General features: G+C 43.1%; 1 protein-coding gene across 1 annotated transcript in view; it reads left to right on the top strand.

Moving 5' to 3' along the window:
* C1H4orf48 (chromosome 1 C4orf48 homolog) overlaps positions 1 to 23,110 on the top strand; it is a 63,297-nt gene that overhangs the window by 11,178 nt on the left and 29,009 nt on the right. Inside the window, exon 2 of the mRNA XM_033931674.1 lies at positions 13,486 to 13,634. Within this exon, the coding sequence (XP_033787565.1) occupies positions 13,511 to 13,634 (124 nt within the window). The 5' untranslated portion in view covers positions 13,486 to 13,510. The remainder of the gene's footprint in view (positions 1 to 13,485; positions 13,635 to 23,110) is intronic.

The raw sequence follows: 23,110 nt of genomic DNA, 5'->3' as shown, positions 1-23,110 counted from the left end.
GCCTAACCAAGAAGGGAATGACGTGCAGCCATGAAACATTACATTACATTACATTAGTGATTTTTATTCCGCTTGTACCTTGTGGTTCAAAGCGGATTACATAAGAAGAGAACTGGACATTTCCAGGAGGGTACATGACATTGGAGAATACAGATTGAGGATATAGACTTAATAACAGAATGATGGTAAAGACTTAATAACATCGGAAGATAAGTCAGGTTACATTACATTACATAGTAAGTAGTCTGATTCCATACGTTGGTGGATAGTCGATTTCAGTGAGATAATTTAGGTTTCAGTTAGCTTTATTTGCCTTTTTTTTTTTTTTTTTTGTATTTATTTATTTTTTTGTTTATTGTTTTTTATTGGTTGATTGAGGGTATGGTGCCAGGGAGTGAGCAGAGCCTGGTCGGAGAAGTGGGGAAGAGGAGAGGGAGATTAGGTAGATTGTTTATACTTTTTGAACAGCAGTGTTTTGATTTCTTTGGGGGATGAGGAGAGGGAGATTAGGTAGATTGTATATACTTTTTGAACAGCAGTGTTTTGATTTCTTTTTTTTTTATTTTTTATTTATAATTATACAATCTTATTTTACAAGAATTAATTCTTGTTACATTGAATACAGGGAAGAAATTTTTTAACACAATAATACTTTTACAACATTTATCATAGTGATATACCCCTTCTTAGACCACAATAAACAGGGGGTGACCAAAACTAAAATTAGAGAGAAATTTAGAGGAATAATACAAACAAAAAAGGCATAATGTATCTAGCGCCCATTACTATTATTATCCCTTAATCCTTAATGATCTGCTTAACATCTAGAAATTCCTTCAGATGGTTAGGAGAGAAAAAAACATATTTAACACCCAAGTACCTAACCAGGCATTTGCAGGGATACACCAATAAAAATGTTGCTCCAATATTTATAGTCTGTTGTCGCATTGCAAGAAATTCTTTCCTCCGTTCTTGTGTAGTCTTAGCTACATCAGGATATATCCATATTTTCCGTCCCCCAAATAATTTTTGGGAATTTTTAAAAAACAATTTCATAATCATATTCACATCCTTTTCAAAAACAAATGATACTAGTAATGTTGCTCTGTCCATTTCAGATGTTATCGTTTGTTCCAGTAAAGCCGTCACATTTGCAAAATCTATCACATTTGTCTCTCCTTCTCTTACTTTCCCAATCTCATTTCCATTTACCTTTCCTTTTCCGTCAGGCATCTTTTTATTTGGTAGGTAATAAATTTTATTAATTGGAGGAATACAGTTTGAAGAAATTTCCAAATTCTCAATGAAGTATCTTTTCAACAAATCAATAGGTAACATTCCTGAAATTTGAGGAAAATTTAGAAAGCGGAGGTTCAAACGCCTATTAAAATTTTCAAATTGTTCTAATTTCTTATGAATGGTGGAGCTGTCTTTGATTGAAGCCAATTTGAATTGTTGCAATTGTTGTATATCCACCTGCATTTGCTTGGCTTGGCCTGTATACTCTAACTTCATAGATTCAACTGACCCAGTCAATAATTCCAATTTCTCATTTAATTTTGTTACCTCTTCAGTTGATTTTTCAATTTTCCCTTCCATCCTCTGCAGCAATTGCCAGATACTATTCATGGAGACCTCCATCTGGGAGAGAGAAAAATCCCCTCTCTCTGCTGTTGTTGTTTCCATCTGCCGTTCTGCCGACAACGCTGTGTCCTCGCCGAGAGACCCCACACTTTCACTTCCGGAAGCGTGTGTCTCTCGCCACAGCGTTTCGGCTGTTGCCAGACACGAAGGCGTCATTGGGGCCGAAGGAGACAGCGATGTCTCAGTGCCCGAAAGGGCCAGTGACTCCCTCCCGTCACTGCCCAAAGCCGAGCTCTCCACTTCAGCTTGTATGGGCGCCCGAGAAGGCGCGAAGAAACGATCCATCGTCTGTTGAATCGGGGTGGACGTCAGGGCCGACGAGGCAGAGACCCTAAGCACTCCTTTCCTCTTAGAAGGCATCAATATCAGGTATAATGAAAATACAGGCTAGGAGCTTGTTGTCAGCGTCTCTCGCAGCTTCTCTACATCGCCGCCATCTTGGTCCACTCTGAACATATTTTTAACAGTCGTTTTGATTTCTTTACGGAATGCCTTGAGGTCAGATGTTGTGGTTAACAATCTGGTGATGGAGGGTTCAAGTTTTGCTGCATGTGTTGCCAGGAGGCTATCATAAAGCTTTTTGCGATGAGTACCCTTGAGTGGTGGGTATGAGAATGGTGTCAGTGTTCTTCTTGTTCTGGGTGGAAGGTTACGGTTTAGGCGATCGTTTAGATAGGTAGGTGCAGTACCGTTAATTACTTTGAAGAGTAGACAGTATAGTTTGAATTGAATTCTGGCTCGAATCGGTAGCCAATGTGAGTCTAGGTAGGCATTGGTGATGTGGTCAAATTTTCCGAGTGAGTAGATTAGTCTAAGAGCTGTGTACTGAACGGTCTGTAGTTTTTTGATCATGTTTGTGGGGCATGGTAGATATAGGATATTGCAGTAGTCCACAAGACCTAGTACCAGGGATTGTACAATGATCCTGTAGTGTTCTTTGTCAAAGAATTTCCTTATTTTTCTTAAGTTGCGCATTGTGAAGAATGCTTTTTGGGTAGTTTTGTTGATTTGAGTCTGCATAGTGCAGCATCTGTCTATCAGCACTCCCAGGATTTTGAGTGAGGTCTGGATTGGGTATTTGGTTGCTTTAATTTCTAGGTCTGTTATGGATGGGTTTTTGTCCGTTTCAAGCATTAGGAATTTGGTTTTGTCCGAGTTTAGTTTCAGTTTATGGTTTGTCATCCATTTTTCTACTTCATCCAGAATTATTTCCAGGTGTCCTGTTGAGGTGTGGTCTTGGGTTTCGAAGGGGAGGAGAATAGTTATGTCATCTGCGTAGCTGAATGATGTTACATTTAGGTTGTCTAAAGTGGTACCGAGGGAGGAGATGAAGAGATTGAATAGAATGGGCGATAGTGGAGACCCCTGCGGGACTCCGCATGGATTTGACCATGGGTTAGATTTCGTGTCGTTTGTCTTAACTCTGTACGTTCTTGTTTTAAGGAATCCTTGGAACCAGTTGTAAACCACCCCTGAGATCCCTATTGCATCAAGTATCTGGAGTAGTATGGTATGATCAACTAGATCGAAGGCGGCGGAAAGATCTAGTTGGATAATTAGGATCCTGTGTCCTTTACTGAGGTATTGTCGGGATATGTCTAGTAGTGTTGCTAGTAGTGTTTCCGTGCTGTGGTGAGATCTAAATCCTGATTGAGAGGAATGAAGTATATTATGGTCAACTAGGTAGTTGGTGAGGTATTGAGCCACAAGTCCTTCAATCAGTTTGACATATAATGGGATCGAAGCGATAGGTCTATAGTTGGTAGGAGCGTCTATAGGGCCTTTTTGGTCTTTCAGTAGGGGTGTGATTATAATCTCTCCAAGATCTTGTGGGAATTGACCTTCAATGAGAGTGCTTTGTATCCATTGCATGAGGCTGGTTTTGAATTTAAGGGAGGCATTTGTAAGCAGATACGATGGGCAGTAGTTCAAGTCGCATGAGGTGTGGCTGTATTTTTTGTATAGTCGGTTCAAATCAGGCCATTGTAGAGTTGGGAAGGTGGTCCATGTTCTGTCTGCAGATATGGCTTCTTCCGTTGTGGGGGTTGTTATTATCTCGTAGAGTTTGGTAGTTGAGTTGTTGAAGGTAGTTCTAATTGTAATGATCTTGTGTTTGAAATGGTCTGCTAGTTGGGAAGCTGTTGGTGGTTTATTGCCTTGAGTGGCAAGGAATGGGTTTGTGTCCGTAAGTTTTTTTACTAAGTTGAAGAGTGTTTTTGTGTCAGAGGTGTTTGTGCCAATTAGTTTAGTGTAGTATGTTTTGCGCTTTTCCTTAAGTTTGATGTTATATAGTTTGATTTGGGTTCTCCAAGCGGATTTGGTTTGATCATTTTTCTTTTTTCTCCAAGATCTTTCAAGTTGTCTGCAATGCCTTTTTTGTAGGAGGAGTTCGGAGTCGAACCACTTGTCTGAGGGTCTGCAGGTTCTATGTTTGGTTTTTTCAGGGGCTAACTCGTTCAAGGTTGTTTCACTTAGGGTGCGCCAGTGATTTACGAAGTCAGTAGGGTCAGTGGGGACGATTACAGGATCCACTTTATCCCAGAATGTGGCAGGTTCAATTTTCTGTCTAGATTTGAAACGTATAAGTTATTCCACATATTCACCCCTGAGTTCAACACACTTGACACACTTGGGCCCTGATTCTGTATAGGACGCCGGGGAGAGGTGTCCTATTCAGAATCGGGCCTACACTAAACCCCGATTCTGTAACCAGCGTCCATGGTACAGACGCTGGTTAGAGAATCGGGTTAGATTAGACATGGCCCGCTACACTTATCGCGGCAAGGGATCTCTCTGCCGCTATAAGTATAGCGGGCTGCGGCCACTTGTCCGATTGCCGGCAGGAGAGTGCCCAAACCCTCCTGCCGGAAGATGCCCCCCAGACACTACCGACCGCCCCCCCACCCGACACTACCGATCACTGGTAGGAGGGTGCCCAAACCCTCCTGCTGCCCCCCCCGACACTACCGATCACCGGCACCCCCTCCGCACCCCCCCCGCGCTAACAGCCCCCAAACCTCCCCCCCACCAAACTAACCTTTTCTTGGCCAGACGGGTGTTGCCCGTCCATCCGGCAGGCTTGCCTCGTCGAAATGAGGCAGGCCTGCCCCTTCCCGGCCCATCCTTCCGAAGCCTAAGGCCTGATTGGCCCAGGCTCTAGAAGCCTGGACCAATCAGGCCTTAGGCATAGCGGGTCCGCCCATCCCCACTTAGGCTTCGGAAGGATGGGCCGTGAAGGGGGGGCCCGCCTCATTTCGACGAGGCGGGCCTGCCGGTTGGATGGGCAAGTTCCGTCTGGCCAACAAGAAAAGGTTAGTTTGGTGAGGGGGAGGTTTGGGGGCTGTTAGCGCAGGGGGGGTGCGTCTTCCGGCAGGAGGGATTGGGCAACCTCCTGCCGGTGATCGGTAGTGTCGGGGGGGGGGCGGCAGGAGGGTTTGGGCACCCTCCTGCCAGCGATCGGTAGTGTCAGGGGGGCATCTTCTGGCAGGAGGGTTTGGGCACCCTCCTGCCGGCAATTGGACAGGCGGCCGCTGCCCGCTGTACTTATAGCGGCAGAGAGATCCCTTGCCGCAATAAGTATAGCGGCCGCGTCTACTTACAATGTAGACCAGCATTTTGTTGGCCTACATTGTAAGCATCTCTTCCTCTACTAGGGAGACGCGTAGGGCTGCCTAGGTTCGCCTAAGATCCGCCTAAGGCCCTTAGGCGAGCTTAGGCGTCTTGCGGGCCTCCCTGGGCTTCCGGAGGCGCCTTCAATATAGGCGGCCTGCCTGGGGAGCATTTTTTTAAAAAAATATGCATCCCGATTGGCTGATTAGACAGCTGTAGAAACATAGAAACATAGAAGATGACGGCAGAAAAGGGCTACAGCCCATCAAGTCTGCCCACTCTGCTTACCCACCCCCTGTCTAAGCCCTAATGACCCAATTTCCTTATCTTGACCCTCGTAGGGATCCCACATGGGTATCCCATTTATTCTTAAAATCTGGCACGCTGTCTGCCTCGATCACCTGCACTGGAAGCTTGTTCCAATGATCAACCACTCTCTCTGTGAAGAAATACTTTCTGGTGTCGCCGTGAAATTTTCCGCCCCTGAGTTTGAGCAGGTGCCCTCTTGTGGCCGAGGGTCCCTTGAGAAAGAAAATATCATCTTCCACTTCGACATGTCCCGTGAGGTACTTAAATGTTTCAATCATGTCTCCCCTCTCCCTATGTTCCTCAAGAGTGTAGAGCTGCAATTTGTTCAGTCTCTCTTCGTACGAGAGACCCTTGAGCCCTGAGATCATCCTGGTGGCCGTCCGCTAAACCGATTCAATTCTGCGTACATCTTTACTGTAATGTGGCCTCCAGAATTGCACACAGTACTCCAGATGAGGTCTCACCATGGCCCTGTACAATGGCATTATGACTTCAGGCTTTCGGCTGACGAAACTTCTATTGATACAACCCAATATCTGCCTTGCCTTAGATGAAGCCTTCTCCACTTGATTGGCAGTTTTCATGTCTGCACTGATGATTACTCCTAAATCTCGTTCTGCTGAAGTCCTAGTTAAAGTTTCTCCGTTCAAGAAGTACGTCCTGCATGGATTTCCGCTTCCGAGGTGCATGACCTTACATTTCTTAGCACTGAAGCCTAGCTGCGAGGTTGAGGACCAACTTTCCAATGTAAGCAGGTCCTGCGCCATATAATTCTGTAAACTGCATTCACTTACTATATTACATAGTTTGGCGTCATCGGCGAATAGTGTTATTTTACCTTGAAGCCCTTGAGTCAGATCCCCTATGAATATGTTGAAAAGGAATGGACCCAGGACCGAGCCCTGCGGCACTCCACTGGTCACCTCTGATGTTTTAGAGAGGGTACCATTAACCACCACCCTCTGAAGTCTGCCACTCAGCCAATCATTGACCCATGCAGTTAGTGTCTCTCCTAACCCCATCGATTCCATCTTGCTTAGCAGCCTGCGGTGTGGGACACTGTCAAAAGCTTTACTGAAGTCCAGGTACACGACGTCCAAAGACTCTCCCAAGTAGGACGCCTACAGCTGCCTAAAATCGGGGCCTTGGTGTCTGAAGTTTCTGTAACCCTTTTAAAAAATACTCTGATGTCTGGTCAGTGAAATACTGCTGTGCTGCTGCAATCACCTCCAATCACTTGAAAGTTGTTATCCTTTCAAACTCTTTTTAAAGTTTGGAAACAGAAAATAGTCAGATGGTGCAAGATCTGGTGAGTAAAGTGGATGGTCTTTGTACTGAAACACTAACTGTGTCAAAACATCCATCGTTTTTACAGCCTTGTGAGCAGGTGCATTGTCTTGCAAAAAGAGAACTCCTTTCCGCAGCTTCCCTCTCATTTTTTTTTTTAAATGCCTCCTTTAATTGGCACAGCAAGTTACAGTAGTAGTCTGCATTAACTGTTTGGCCCTTTGGAAAATAGTCGGTCATTACAACACCTTCCTGATCCCAAAACACTGTGGCCATGACTTTTCCTGCTGACTTTTGGGTCTTGAATTTCCTTGGCCTTGGAGAACATGAGTGCTGCAATTGCATGGACTGTTGTTTTGTCTCAGGATCATAGTGGTATAACCCTGTTTCATCAACTGTAACTAGTCGTTCCAAAAAGTTGGCACCAGCTCACTTAAAATGCTGCAAAATCAACTTGGAAGTGTCTACTTGACTTCATTTCTCGTCAGCATTCAAACATTTGGGCACCCACTTGGCTGACAGCTTCTGCATACCCAGTTGTTCGTGGATCATACACCCAACATGTTCCCTGGATATCTGTAGTGTGTCAGCAATTGTTTTAGCTGATATTTGCCGATCTGCCAAAATCAGGTTATGGACATGGTCAACAATTTCAAGAGCTGACACTGTTTGAGGCCTCCCAGCCCTTGCTGCATTATCGGTCTCAAAATTTCCATCCTGAAAGTCTGCACACCATTTCTTCATTGTGGAGTATGATAGTCATTTATCACTCAGGGCTCCTTTTACAAAGGTACGCTAGGGTTTTTAGTGCACACACTGGATTAGTGCGCGCTAAGTGCGCACTAGCCGAAAAACTACTGCCTGCTCAAGAGGAGGTGGTAGCGGCTAGCACGTGGGGCATTTTAGCAAGTGCTATTCCATGCGTTAAGGCCCTAACGCGCCTTCGTCAAAGAAGCCCTCAATGTTTGCATCATACATTCATGGATTTCCTTTGGAGTTTTCTTCTGTAGGAATAGGAACTTCATAATGGCTCAGAGTTCCACACTTGAATATTCCACACTTTTCATTGACATGGTTCAATCAATGATCTGAAACAATGTCAAAACATAGCATAACAATGCTGCAAATTGGCACTTTGCAAAATAAAATAACACTCTAACAGTGGCAAAAAAAACCCTCAGAATTTAGGAAGTTAGTTGGGCTGAGAACTTTTCAGCACTTCCTCCTATAAATTCAAACATATTCAACCACCAGAGAACCCTTCTCTGATTCCTCTACCAGTTGTGGCTGCAGAACAAAATAGGACATTTCCCCATAGAACTTACCATACAAAACCCATTTCTGATTCTAGTGTAATCTCATTAAAAACAATATAAACTCTTTTAGTACTAGGCATATTGTGAAGTCTACAAAAACGTCACTCAGAATCTAAAGCCATTTAATTACTAACTTCCAAATCTCACACAAGGGACAAGTATATTGGATCTCTAAGGGAGAGAAAGGGATAGTAAATGGCATGGTTAGTAGATAGTAGATGGATATGGCCTATCTGCCTTCATTTTTCTATGTTTCTAAGGACCTCTACCTAGTTAACGAAAGCATTGTATGTAGTGCAGTAGGCAATGTACTGTGGAAGTTCTAAAGATAACAATATGGGGGCTGGTGTTGGGGGCTTCAAGGCCAGAAAGGGCCCCAAGCTTGCATAAAGCTGAAGAAGGCATAACCTGCTAGTGGACCTCGGTATCCTCTCTCAAATTTCTGCCCTGGGCCACTTCTAACACAGCCCTGGCTGATTACATTTCAAAAACTGACATATTCCAATCACAAAATAGAACATAAAATTATTTTTTTTGCCTTTGTTATCTGGCTATTCTATTTTTCTAATTGTGTTGGTTCCAGGCTGTAGTTTCTGTTTCTCTTTTCCTAACTTTGTTTCCACAGTTACCTGTCCATTGACCATTTCTCCTCTCTGCTTCTGTCTTCACTCTTAAATACACCTCTAACATTGATCTTTTCCTTTCAGCTTTCTTTTATACATTTTTTGCTTCTTTATTCAGATTTTACTTTTTTTTCATACCTCAGTCTTACTTTTTTTTAACTGTATCTACTTACAACTTTTTATCTCTTTCCTTCATCTCAGCCCTGTCATTCCATCTTGCTCTCTCCTTCCCCTTTCTCTTTCTGCTTCCCTAAGTCCAACATATTCCTTCTGTCTTACCCTTCACCCAGTATCTTACATCCAGCATTTCCTTTCTGTCTCCCTAGTTCCCTGTCCCTTCGTGGTACTGCATCCTCCCTGTCTTTGTCTCTGTTCTTTCTTCCACAGCCCCATCATGACTTCATGTCTCCTCCAACCTCACCATCCTCCAGTCCAACATCTCCCCCATCTGTTTCCTTATTTCCCACCCCACTGCCCCAGCATGTCTCCCCAATCTCTCCTCTCTGCCTGTTGCAGCATTCAAAGTACAAACCTTAGAGTCACAATAGAAGTAAAAGAGATGCGAAGCTTGCTCTTCACAAATACACACTGAAGTGTTGCTGGTTCCTTCTTCTCTGACGCAAGCTTCCTGTTTCTATGGGTTGGGACTGGCTTCAGTGTGCATATGCGGAAGGCATGTTCTTCTTGCTATTACTTCTATCTCAGCTCATGCAGGTATGGGAAAGTTGCAGCAGAGAATTAACCCTGAGTTTGGTTGTTGTCAGCAGAAAATTGGTTCTTACATTGGCCAGTTTTTGATCTTGCTGCTAGCATCTCATTTTAAAAAGCTGCCATGCCAGCCATATACTAGCTGGTTGGCACCCTGCCTCCATAGCAACCTCAGTCCTCACAGGCTCGAGAAACAAAGTATATGAGATGAACCCAGGTCACCTCTATAGAAACAGTCCTGGACCATTCATTTGTACATCTAAGTAGTTTAAAACTACTGCCAATGATTTTTCATTACCTAACCATGAAAAACCATTTATGGTATTTGAAATGTCTGCCTATCAGTTTGATGCATTAATTTGTCATGCTATTCTGCCTAGTCCAAAGCATTGTGTTTCAGGCTAAATGCTTGCACTGAATGTGCTTATGTAAACTCAGGCACCTTTGCCCATGTTAGTGCAAAGTGAAAATGGAATTTCAGAACGTTGATGTATACTTAAAAAGAAATTCAGTATATATTGGGGTAGATTCAATAAAGAGTTCCAAAAGTTAGGCACAAGAACACTGAGCACTAAACAAGTACAGTGGTACCTCGGAATCCGAAAGCCCCAGAACTCGAACGATTTGGAATCTGAACTTTTTTTTTTCTTTATTTTTGCCCCGGAATCCAAATGCTGCTTTGGAATCTGAACTGCAAGCAGTGCTCAGCCCAAAGCTTCCCCTCTGACGCAGCTTCCTGTTTCTGCCTGGGAGGGAAGCTTTGGGCTGAACACCACTTGCAGCTGCCATTGCCGATCTTGCTTTCTTGCTGCTGGGGATCCCGATCTTGCTACCTCTGCTGCTGGGGGTCCCGATGTTGCTGTTTCTGCCAGGTAGGCCTGATCTTGCAGAGTTTGTGGGACCAAGGAATGGATTAATCCAGTTTCTATTCTTTTCAATGGGAAAAATTGTCTTAGAACTCGAACGTTTTGGAACTCGAACAGGGTTCTGGAACGGATTAAGTTCAGATTCCAAGGGACCATTGTACTCTGTAATGGCAAAGTTGGGCACAGAAGCATATACCGCCAAAGCCATAATAGTTCAAGGCGGTTTACAACAAGAAGTGCTGGACAATCAGGGAATAAAACACAATATAAAATCATCAGTACATACATACTGTGTAAAAGTAAAACAGTAAATCCTTAACTTAAAAATCGATTAAATAATTTTGTTTTTACTAATTTTCTAAAACTAAAGTAGGATGAAGAATGCATGATGATATTATCCAACCATTAATTTAATATACCTGCCTGGAAAGCAAGAGTTCTATCCAATAATCTTTTAAATCGACAGGCCTTTATTGTAGGATATGTGAACATATGAATTCTACGAGTAGGCCTGTTAGAACAGTTCAGTTTAAAATGAGAGACCAGATACATAGGGGCCAACCCAAATATTGATTTAAAACAGAGACAAGAAAATTTGAACAGAACTCTTGCCTCCAGGGGCAACCAGTGTAATTTTTGATAGTAGGGACTTATATATTCCCATTTTTTCAAACTAAAGATCAATCTAACAGCTGAGTTTTGAATAACTCGAAGTCGCTGAAGGGTTTTCTTAAAAGTTCCCAAGTAAATGATGTTACAGTAATCAAGCATGTTTAGAATGGAAGATTGAACCAATAAACGGAATGATACAGCATCAAAATATTTTCTGATGGATCTAAGTTTCCATAATACTGAGAAGCATTTTCTAACCAATGCATGTTCATCTAAAGTCAGGGATCGATCCAATGTCACTCCCAAAATTTTTATGGAATAGTCAATTGGAAAGACCTGACATTCAAAAAAATCAATAAATCTTTAATTTTGTCATTTGGGCTTGCCAGAAAGAATTTGGGGCTCCTTTTACAAAGGTGCACTAGCGTTTTTAGCGCATGTACCGGTTATAGCACACACTAGCCAAAAAACTACTGCCTGCTCAAGAGGAGACGGTAGCGGCTAACATGCGCTATTCCGCGCGTTAAGGCTATAATGCACCATTGTAAAAGGATCCCTTGGTTTTGTCAGAACTGAGTTTCAGTTTAAATGCAATCATCCACAATTCAATTTGCTTTAAAATAAAAGACAGATGATTTTTTATCTCAAGAAGTCAGATTAGTAAAATGAATAACTATAGTGCTATCATCTGCATAGATATAAAATGTTACTTTTAAACTTTGCAGTAAGTTCCCTAAAGAGGCAATATAAATGTTAAACAAAGTAGGAGACAAAGGAGAACCCTGCGGAACTCCGCAAGAGTTTACCCAACTGCAGGATTGCTTATTATCACTGTAGACTTGATACTTGGTATTTGAGCGCCAAATTATAGGCATGAGCATTTCCACCATGTCAAAGGTTGGTGTACATGCTCATGCCTAAATAATGTTAGTTGTGCATGTAGTTAACAGTATTCTATAACCATGGAGGGGCATAATCAAAACATATGTCTAAGTCCAATTTGGGTGTATGGCACTAAGATACCCAAAGTCGGTAGTGGGAAAATGCCCATTTTTGAAAAATACATCTAGAATATATATATATTTTTAAAATCTTCTATCTGGACATCCAGGCTATTATTCATCCAGACTTCCAGGACGTCTATTTTTATACCACATTTTCGACCAAAATTTCATCCAAGTCCCAAACGCCCAGAACAAGAACATTTGGACATGGGAGACGCCAGTCTTGTAATGGACTGGCCACCCAGACATAGCAACAGAGCAGTGGGGCATTGATATGAACTTCACAAAAAGCGTGCCAGATAAACATCTCACCAGAACTCCCTTATAGGTTATGATGAGTCCCCTCAAAACCCACTATACCCACCTGTCTACAACTCCAATAGCCCTTATGGTTGCAGGTGACACCTATATGGCAGTAGAATAGGGTTTGGGGTTTTTTTTGGGGGGCACACATGTTCCACCGTATATATAATGGTTAGAGTGGCTTATGGGCCTGGGTCCTCCTCTCTATGGTTCACTAGCCCACCCCCCCCTAGGCTATTTAAGACACCTGTGTGCAGCTCTAGCAGGCTTTCCTATATCAGGTGCTGATGTTCTGGAAACAGGTATGAACTTTTAATTCTGATCTTTGTGGGGGTGTGAGGGGGGTCAGTGAACACTGGGAGAGTATGTGGGGGTCTTTACTTTGTCTCTGCAGTGGTTATCTGGATACCTTTTTGGCACTCACAACGTTTAAGTTTTGTCCAGGATATCCAGGACAACTAAGTCTAGGTTGGTCCCCCCCATCCCTCCCACATACTGCCCTAACCGCTCCTCGAGATATGCCCCTTTCAGCGCACAGTGGCATTCAGAAGCATAAAAGTCCCGTGGCATGTCCAAAAAGTTGGATTAATTATCGGCACTTGGATGACCTGTCTTTTAGGTCTTCAAAGTGCCGACTTGGGCGGGTTTTTAGACGTGTTTAAGTTTTGATTATGAGCCCCTAGCGCGTAAGTGCCTGACCCATCCATGCCCCTCCCATGTTTATGCTCCCTTTACAGTTATGCGCTAGAACTAAAAACCTAGCATTTTTTTGCACACTAGTTGCAACATTGTGTGCCCAAGTTTATAGATTTGGAGGGATTATGGGTCCATTCAATTTCAACTTTATGCTTTAAAGATAGAAAAAAGGTACCAACCCAGCCAGCTAGGATTTCCCAAATGCAGCAATGGATCTGAAAAAATAACCGATTTAGGAAAAGTGCAGGAAATTTTATAAAACTTTGGATGATTTTGTTCATTAGTGGGAATTGTTATCAGGAAGCCTTGCACAGTTGTTAACATGCTATGGGCAAAGACTTTAGACCAAAATAATTTTTGCTTTTTGTCAACATATACTGTAATATGTATAATTTTTCCAGGAATTTATTGTAAATGCAAAATCAGTTTTGTCTTATACCTTCTTGTTTGGTATCACTTCCTGTTCATTTATTATTTTTCCCCTGTGCCTTTTTTTCCCCTTTTCTAGTACAAAGAAAGACCTTGCTCAGAGAATGGCTTTGTTTTGTCCCTCAGCAAGAACAGACTTCATGCTCCTTCTCATTTTAGTGGCTGGGCTGCTGTACATGGAACCTACTGCAGCCGATCAAGAATCAGGAACTACTATTCCAGCAGAAAGTATGTAGGATACTGCACCAAAGCATATCAGTATTACTTCAAGCCATTCAGTGAGCGCAGGAAAAACTTAATGTTCATTATTTCTTACATGCAAGATGTGCCTACTAGACATAACAGCATAGAAACCAATGACAACAAAAGGCCCACACAGACCCCTCTAGTCTGCCTGTTTTCCTTACCGGCTGGCTGCAGTGCTGCAGATCCTACTGGCTCTGTAGCTTCACTCTTGTTTTCTCTCTGCTAAGGATCCTTTATGCTCGTCCTTGTACCTCCTTGAATCCCAGCACTGTGTTAGCCCTCTTCTCCTGTTCATTCTCCCTGTTACAGCTCTCTAGTACTGTATCCTAAGGTCCTTTTTTATGCAGTGCTTATGAGACAGCGCTGGGAATTAATTGTGTAGGGAGATGGATGATGCAATGCTCTTTTGCTGCTGTCATTGCTTGCTTGAGAGCAGGAAACTGAGACTTCACAGAGTTCACTGTTGGTGCACCCAGGGCAGGATTAACCAATAGGCCCAGTAGGCACTGGCTAGGGCCTGAAATGGTCAGGGGGGCCCGCTGAAGGAGGGCATCAACATTGTTTTTTCCAAACAGTGATGGGCCCCTCCAGCATCGATCGGCAACATGGGCCCCCCAATCGGCAACGCACCCCCCCCCCCCCCATCGACAGAAAGTAAGACAAGCAAGCAACACAGGTAAAAAAGGCAACGGGAACTGTAATTTTGCAAGCGGTGCTGCATGCCCAAAGCTTCCCTCTGATGCAACTTCCTGTTTCTGCCTGGGCATATGGTGGGGTGGGGCGGGGCAGGGGGACCCAGTGTACTTGTGTGCCTAGGGGCCCTCGACAAATTAATCCTGCCCTGGGTGCACCCCTTTGATATTCTTTATGCAATAATCCCCAGTAGACTTGAGTATTTGTCAACATTTAATGCCATGTCCAGGAGAGTCTAGCTTTGACTTTATGCCTGGGATACAGCATTAGCTCCAAAAAATATCCTGTCCACAGGGGATTGTTGGCATTCTGGACTAAAATGTGGTTTCTTTTGTGTTTTCGATTCTCATGATATTAAAAGTTGATTCAGTCATTCAGAACTGTGAAATTCATGAGGCAGAGTGCATCAAGAGAATTTGAGCTTTGTGCTTCAACTAGTCAGAATGCTTAAAAGCTAGGTTAACATCCTGCTGAGTGTATAATGTGTATTATTGTCAGCTTGTAAAAGATCTTTCAGTCACTGTGGATAGTTCTCATCAAACAATGGCCCCATGTGCAGCGTCATTCAAAAACGTTAAAGGAATAGAAGAAATAATTTAGAAACAAAAGAGAGGCCACCACTGTGCCAGGTATTCCAAAACCAGTTAGGTTATTAGGATATCTAAATAAACATGCATCAGAAAACTCTTCACTGTACGCAGACTTTTTCTGATGCATATGAACTATGGATATCTTGAAAACCTGACTGCCTGTAGCAGGATCTGATCAAGTTGGAAAACTGGTCCTCGACATGGCAGCTGGGCTTCAATGCAAAAAAATGTAGTCATGCATCTCAACAGCAGAAATCCATACAGAACATACTCCTTGAATGGAGAAACACTAGCTAGGACTACAGAGGAACGGGACTTGGGGGTAATCATCAGTGCAGACATGAAGGCTGCCAAACAAGTAGAGAAGGCCTCATCCAAGGCAAGGCAAATGAAGGGATGTATCAATAGAAGCTTCGTCAGCCGCAAACCTGAAGTCATAATGCCACTCTACAGAACCATGGTGAGACCTCATCTGGAATACTGTGTGCAATTCTGGAGGCCACATTACCGGAAAGATGTGCTTCGAGCCGAGTCGGTCCAGCGGATGGCCACTAGGATGGTCTCCGGACTCAAGGGTCTCTCATACGAAGAAAGACTGGGCAAACTGCAGCTCTATACCCTAGAGGAGCGCAGGGAAAGGGGTGACATGATTGAGACGTTTAAGTACGTCACAGGTCGTGTCGAGGTGGAAAACGATATATTCTTTCCCAAGGGACCCTCGGTCACAAGGGGGCACCCACTCAAACTCAGAGGAGGGAAATTTAGTGGTGACACCAGGAAGTATTTCTTCACAGAAAGGGTGGTAGATCACTGGAACAAACTACCAGTGCAGGTGATCAAGGCCACCAGCGTGCTCGACTTTAAGAAAAAAGGGACACCCACGTGGGATCCCTTCGAGGGTCGAGTTAAGAAACCAGGTCACTAGCACTCAGACTTAATGGGGTGGGTCAATAGAGTGGGCAGACTTGATGGGCTGTGGCCCTTTTCTGCCGTCATCTTTCTATGTTTCTTCCCCATGACAGATTTGGGAAGTGATGCAGTATGCTGTTTTAAAAGCTGTGATGTGCAATTCTTTTTATCTCCATCACAAATAAAAAATATACACTTCCGGAAGCTGAAGAGAAGGGCAATGATATTGATCGTAGATGTAGAAAATGTTACTTGTTTGTCTATTGCCTTCCTTAGATATCTTCCACCCAAGGAGAGCAAATAATTAGGACTCTTCAGCTTGGAAGACATGATTGAGGGAAAAGATCCTGGTTATATAAATTCTCTGTTGACAAGCAGAATTGAATCAGGTACATAAGTGGACTGATGTTTTCTGATGGCAACGAGATGGACTATTTACCCCAGAGCTCATAACTGCTCTAAAGTTCTGAGCATGTACTGCTCTTTGAATGCGCAGCAACTCACCTCAGTCTCTTCAGTCTTGATTCTTATTTTCTGCTCTGCCAAATGAATATGAAAATAAAACTGTCCCAAAACTTATTTCAAGAAATTCTCTTGTTTATGCTGAGGATCTATCAATTTTCTTTTCTTTCTTTGCTTTGATTTCTTTTCCAGTCATGGAACATGCTGCAGAACAAGCCACCAACAAGGAGGCAGTAAAGATCATATGGTTCTGAGAGAAACTGTTTGCTGACCAGCCTATGAACACCAATAGTGAAGAGTCACATTTGAAATTAAAGTAATTAGATAATGGTGTACCCTCAGTATGATAAAGCAGCGAAGGGAGCAATACTCCTACACTTCACATCTGAGACAAGGGCCAACCAGTCCCTGCCCCCACACCATCATAGAGTACTACCGTGATGTGTGAAATAAATAAATCAAAACGTGAAAAAAGTGCAAAATAAAGCACAATAATAACACAAGTAAGGCCATGCAAGGTCACTCTGAGAACCTCCCCCAGAGAACTCCCAATAAGGTCAAAAAGCCGACTTAGCTGAAGCTGATGATAGAAGATAGAACGGCCTCCCAGGACAGGGAGAACCACAGAATACTAGGTCCAGGCATTTGTATGGGAAGAATTACTAGCAGCGATGCATACAAATTGTATGCGCTCTATTTAGGCCCACTCTCCAGCAGAAAGACTATTAGAAGCATGTGTGGCAGAATGTCCTACTATTACTACTACTATTAATGATTTCTAGAGTGCTACCAGATGTATGCAGCACTGTACAGAGTCACAAAGAAGACAGTCCCTGCTCGAAAAAGCTTACAATCTGAACAGACCTGACAGACAAACGAACAGGATGCTAGGTTAGGGATACAGTTAGGGGGGATGGACAGGACAATCTGCTGACTAGGGTGGTGAGCAGAGGGGAGTAGGGTTATGGACTGAAGGCTAAATCAAAAATGGTCTTTGTTGCCTCAAGATCTTTGTTATAGGACATAGTCATAGAATTCCTCATAAACTTCAGCACCTCAGGCCTCCTTTCACAATAGAAGAAACCCTTCATTTGAACAGAGGAGACTGGCTTTGTTCTCTGGACCTCAGGAACATTTCCGTCCATGTAGCAATTCATCGCAGGCCAATCACTACCAATGCAAAGTTTTCCTTTTAGACTTTCTTTAGCTTCCCAGGTGCCCATCAAGTGTTTTATTGTAGTCTCATATCACTCACACAGACAGGTTTCCTGGTTTCCCTTACCTTCACAACTGGCTGCTGGCAGCATCACCCTAAGATGTTATAATTATTTTAAGGACCTTAGGCATACACTTTCCTCAGTCCTTGGGGTTCTGCATATAGTTTTACAACTCAGCCCTCCTGTCACAATGAAAGATATCCTTTGTTGGGGGAAGTTCTGGACACAGAACAAGTAAAAACTTTTCTTGTTTAGGACAATTATTGACCAGCCTGTTGAAATGGGTCTGTGCTCTGCTGCTGGGGCATATGGCTTCCTAAGTGCATGTAGTTCTCTTTAAATATATCAAGATGAGAAAACTGTAATGGCACTTAAAGTTTGACAAGGTCCCGCATGAACGACTACTTCGAAAAATTGCGAGCCATGGAATCGAGGGTGAAATACTCAAGTGGATTAAAAACTGGTTGGCGAATAGGAAACAGAGAGTGGGGGTAAATGGACAATACTCGGACTGGAAAAGCGTCACGAGTGGAGTGCCGCAGGGTTCGGTGCTTGGGCCCGTGCTCTTCAACATATTTATAAAAGACCTGGAAATTGGTAAGACGCGTGAGGTGATTAAATTTGCAGAAGATACAAAGTTGTTCAGAGTAGTGAAGACACAGAAGGATTGCGAAGACCTGCAACGTGACATAAACACGCTCAAGAAATGGGCTGCGACATGGCAAATGAGGTTTAACGTGGATAAGTGTAAGGTGATGCATGTCGGTAACAAAAATCTTATACACGAATACAGGATATCCGGTGCAGTACTCAGAGAGACCCTCCCAAGAAAGAGACTTGGGAGTACTGGTAAACAAGTCAATGAAGCTGTCCGCCCAATGTGTGGCAGCGGCAAAAAGGGCAAACAGAATGCTAGGAATGATTAAGAAGGGGATCAGAAACAGACCGGAGAAGGTTATCATGCTGCTGTACCGGGCCATGGTATGCCCCCACCTGGAATACTGTGTCCAGCACTGGTCGCCGTATATGAAGAAGAACATAGTACTACTCAAAAAAGTCCAGAGAAGAGCGACTAAAATGGTTAAGGGGCTAGAGGAGTTGCCGTACGGTGAGAGATTAGAGAAACTGGGCCTCTTCTCCCTTGAAAAGAGGAGACTGAGAGGGGACATAATCGAAACATTCAAGATAAAAGGGAATAGATTTAGTAGATAAAGACAGGTTGTTTACCCTCTCCAAGGTAGAGAGAACGAGAGGGCACTCTATAAAGTTAAAAAGGGATAGATTCCGTACAAATGTAAGGAAGTTCTTCTTCACCCAGAGAGTGGTGGAGAGCTGGGACGCTCTTCCGGAGGCTGTTAGAGGAGAAAACACCCTCCAGGGATTCAAGACAAGGTTAGACAAGTTCCTGTTGAACCAGAACGTACGCAAGTAAGGCTAGACTCAATAGGGCACTGGTCTTTGACCTAAGGGCTGCCACGGGAGTGGACTGCTGGGCACGATGGACCACTGATCTGACCCAGCAGCATTAATTCTTATGTTCTTAAGTTTCTATGGAATCAAAACTGACCATTCTTTATACAGTCAGACCTTCCCTTCTGCCTGCCTGTAATTAATACTGCAGTGGTTGATTGAAGAAATCAGCCTACTAAAGGACTCCCATTTATCCTTAAAATTCAGTATAATCTCACTATGAGTTCTTTACCTTAGAGCCTAACTCAGCCAACAGCATGCAAAGGGCATCTGGTCAACAGCTAAGGAACTCCTTCACATCAATTGTCTTTGGAGCTAAGAGCAATCTTTACCTCTCTCAAAGAATCATCCATCTCTTTCATCTTCAGTTCTGAGTCAGATGATCATCAGGTGGCATCCGATAAAACAGGGAGCATTGGGCTCTCTTCATTTATATACGAGGGGGTGCCGAAAAGTTCTCAGCCCAACCAACCAACTTCCTAAATTCTGACAATTATTTTGCCACTGTAGCTGAAAAGAGTGTTATCTTATTTCATTAAATGCCAATTTGCAGAAACAAAATTCTATGTTTTGACATTGTTTCAGAACATTTATTGAACCATATCCACATCATTCTCTTCTTGGTTATGCTGACAACTCTTCAGCACCGCCTCGTATTTATTCCTTCATTCAGCAATGTCATTTAGAAAATAAGAAAGTCAGCTTAAAACATATTACTTCATTGCACTATACCCATGAGCTCAATCAGATACCAGATCCTGATTTGCCTAGGGTTACCATATGGCTCCAGAAAAAGGAGGATGGATTGAGACATCCAGGTTTACTTCCATTGCTAAGAAATGCAAGGTCAGGCATTTGGGCTGCAAAAACCTGAGGAACAGTATAGTTTAGGAGGTGAAAAACTTTTGTGCACAAAAGAGAAGTAGGATTTGGGTATGATAGTATGTAATGATCTGAAGGTGGCCAGACAGGTTGAAATTGTGATGGCGAAAGCTGGAAGGATGCTTGGGTGCATAGAGAGAGGAAAGGCTAGTAAGAAAAAGGAGGTTTCTAGTGCAAAAGGCATGAGTCTTGACAAGTGGGTTTTGTAATCCTACTCATGAGTCTGTGTAGAAGATATCACTTTAAATTCTTTGGTTCCACCTCCTCTGCATTATTCTGTGTTGTTCAGTTTCATCCTTCTTCATGCGAGTTGAAGGTGTCAATGTGGTCTGCTCTGTATAGTGCTAAAGAGGCACCCAGTTTCCCTGGGTCAGCTCTGCCTTTGTGAAGACATAGAGCCTCTGTGGCAGAGGTCTGTATCTGGGAGGGTCACCCTGTTATAGGGCACCTACCTAGCTGGCCTGCATTAATTCCCTTAAGGCTTGGGTACTGTTCCCCTTGAAGCTATGCTTTCCCCAGGCTATGCCAGGGCTGGAGCGCAGGCTGAGTGGCATACATGTCGGTCCTGGGGACTTTATTGGATGCTGGCTGCAACCCTCCCAAAGAGGATTGAGGAGCTGTGGGGGGTTTGGCAGGTTTTTGTAGCTGAGATTTGGGTTTCCCACCTCAAGAAAACCCTTTCCCATATTTTGGGGGTATTTATTTAGTTGCCCCGGGACATTTTTTGGCGCCAAAACACTACCACGGTGGCCATCTTGGATTTTTAATCTGATTTGTTAAAGCTTTTATTTGCCTCAGAATTTTATCAATTTGGCCAAAATCAATTGTGATGGACTCCTAAGATGTTGCACCCCGATTCATGCTAGATTTGCGCTGGATGGCCACCTGAGAAGCTTCCTTCATTCCATGTGTCACGGATCATGTGAGGGGGAAGGTGCACTGAATGCAGCCCCTCTGGACCTGCTAGGCCCTCAAAGTCACAGGTGGCTTGGTGTTGGGGAAATTTAAGAATTGCCTTACTGGGGCAGCCAAAGAGTCGATCTATCCCGGTAGTCCGTCTTCATGGAGACTAATCCTGGTTACTAGTACCTGGCAAAAACCGAAATAGAAACATTTTATGCTACCAATCCAGGGCAAGCAGTGGCTTCTCCATGTCTGTCTCAATAACAGACTATGGACTTTTCCTCCCAGAAATTGTTCAAACCTTTCTTAAAACCAGCTATGTTAACCACTCTTACCACAACCTCTGGCAACCTCATATTGGTTTTAAAAGTATTTACCTATAACTTCATTGAGTAAAAAATCAATCCATTTGTACCCATTCTACACCATTCAGTATTTTGTAGACTTCAATCATATCTCCCCTCAATCATTTCTTTTCAAAGCTGAAGAGTCCTAACCTTTATAGTCTTTCTTCATATGAGAAGAGTTCCATCCCCTTTATCATCTTGGTCACTCTTCTTTGAACCTTTACTAATTTTGCTATATCTTTCTTGAGATAAGGTGACCAGAATTGAACGCAATTCTCAAGGTGAGGTTACACTATGGAGCAATAAAGAGGCATTATAACATTATAACATTATAACATCCCTTTTATAATAATTTCTAGGATCTTATTTGCTCTTGGCCGCCACCACACATTGGGCAGAAGGTTTTAGTGTATTGTCTACATTGAAAGCCAGGTCTTTATCTTGGGCACTAACCCCCAAGGTTGACCCTAGCATCTCGTAACTATGATTTGGGTTATTCTTCCCAATGTGCATCACTTTGCGTTTGTCTACATTAAATTTCATCTGTCTTTTGCATGCTCAGTCTTCTAATTTCCTCATGTCTGCCTGCAATTTTTCATAATCTGCATGTGTTTTAACAACTTTGAACAGTTTAGTGTCATCTGCAAATTTAATCACCTCACTCATTCCAATTTCCAGATCATTTATAAATAAGTTAAATGGCACCCATTCCAGTATGGATCCCTGTGGCACTCTACTATTTATCCTCCTCCATTGAGAAAAATGGCCATTTAACCCTACCCTCTGTTTTCTATCTGATAACCATTTCCTAATTCACAACTGAACTTTGCCTCCTAACTCATGACTCTTTATTTTTCTCAGGAGTCTCTCATGAGGAACTTTGTCAAAGGTGACACACGGGAGTATCTAGGACTGCAGAAAGGCAGGAGAAATCTTTGGATGTCAGCACATCGCCACCGTCTCAGGGCTTTACACCTGCCTTTGTCCGACTCGTATATGGGTTATCAGGGCCCATCTATCCCCGCTGAAGTTTCGCCTCTCACTGGGGTTTTGTCCCTCAATCAGTGTCCCCCCCCCTTCCATGATGGAGATAGAAGTCCAGTTGGAAAAAGAGTGAGAGGACTGGGGGGTCTGAGTCGATGCCCCTGCTCTCTCAAACAGGATTCTCAGTTTGGGAGGATATAGGGTCCCAGATGGGAGCTTAGAGTCAGGAGTATCTAATACCTCTGGACTGGGAGAAGACCCAGCGGTATGGTGTCTGTTTGTCAGCAATATATAAATGGCTATCCACTTACTGGAATTTTATACATATAATTCAACTTCAAAACTTCCAGTATATCAGGTTCTTAACATTCATTACAGATCTAAACCAGATCATCATTTGAAATAATTATTATCCCCACTGGTTCATGTGAGACAGATCACAGAACCCGATCTTCATTGAATCAAGACTAACTTATATTTGTTTCTTTTTTTCAAAAGTTTTTTTTTTAATTTTATCTACTTATGTTAAACTAAATAATACTTAGCTTTAGTAATGAAGAGCAGTAATAAGACTCAATCTAATTTCTTTCCCTCGCACTCAGATATCACTATGATGCTCACAGAACACTGGAATGCCCCAGAAAGACCCCTGCAAGTAGCTCTGACCATAGCTAAACTGTATTTGATGGCTCTAGAGTTTCAGGAGTTCATTGTCCCGCCAAAAGTGGATTTCTTGGTAGAGCAGGTTATCAGACAGATGTATTTCTTTACCTAGCGAAGGTGGGGTGGCCCTTAAGTATGTTCAAGGTCACAGGGTAGACTTAGTGCTTAAATACCAGTTTGAATCTCTGCCTTTGGGGCTAAAAGAAGCAGCAGTGACTTCTTTTATATCCTGAGCCTGCCAAACTCTTTTGTGTCAGACCCTGACCAGAGAGGAGGATGCCTATCCTCAGCTTTTAGTTCTGGGGTGGATTATGTAGCCAGTACTCTCTATGATATCT

Source organism: Geotrypetes seraphini, chromosome 1, assembly GCF_902459505.1.
Source record: "Geotrypetes seraphini chromosome 1, aGeoSer1.1, whole genome shotgun sequence".
Lineage (NCBI taxonomy): Eukaryota > Metazoa > Chordata > Amphibia > Gymnophiona > Dermophiidae > Geotrypetes > Geotrypetes seraphini.
The sequence above is the reverse complement of the archived record's forward strand: the minus strand, read 5'-3'. Positions and strand labels throughout refer to the sequence as shown.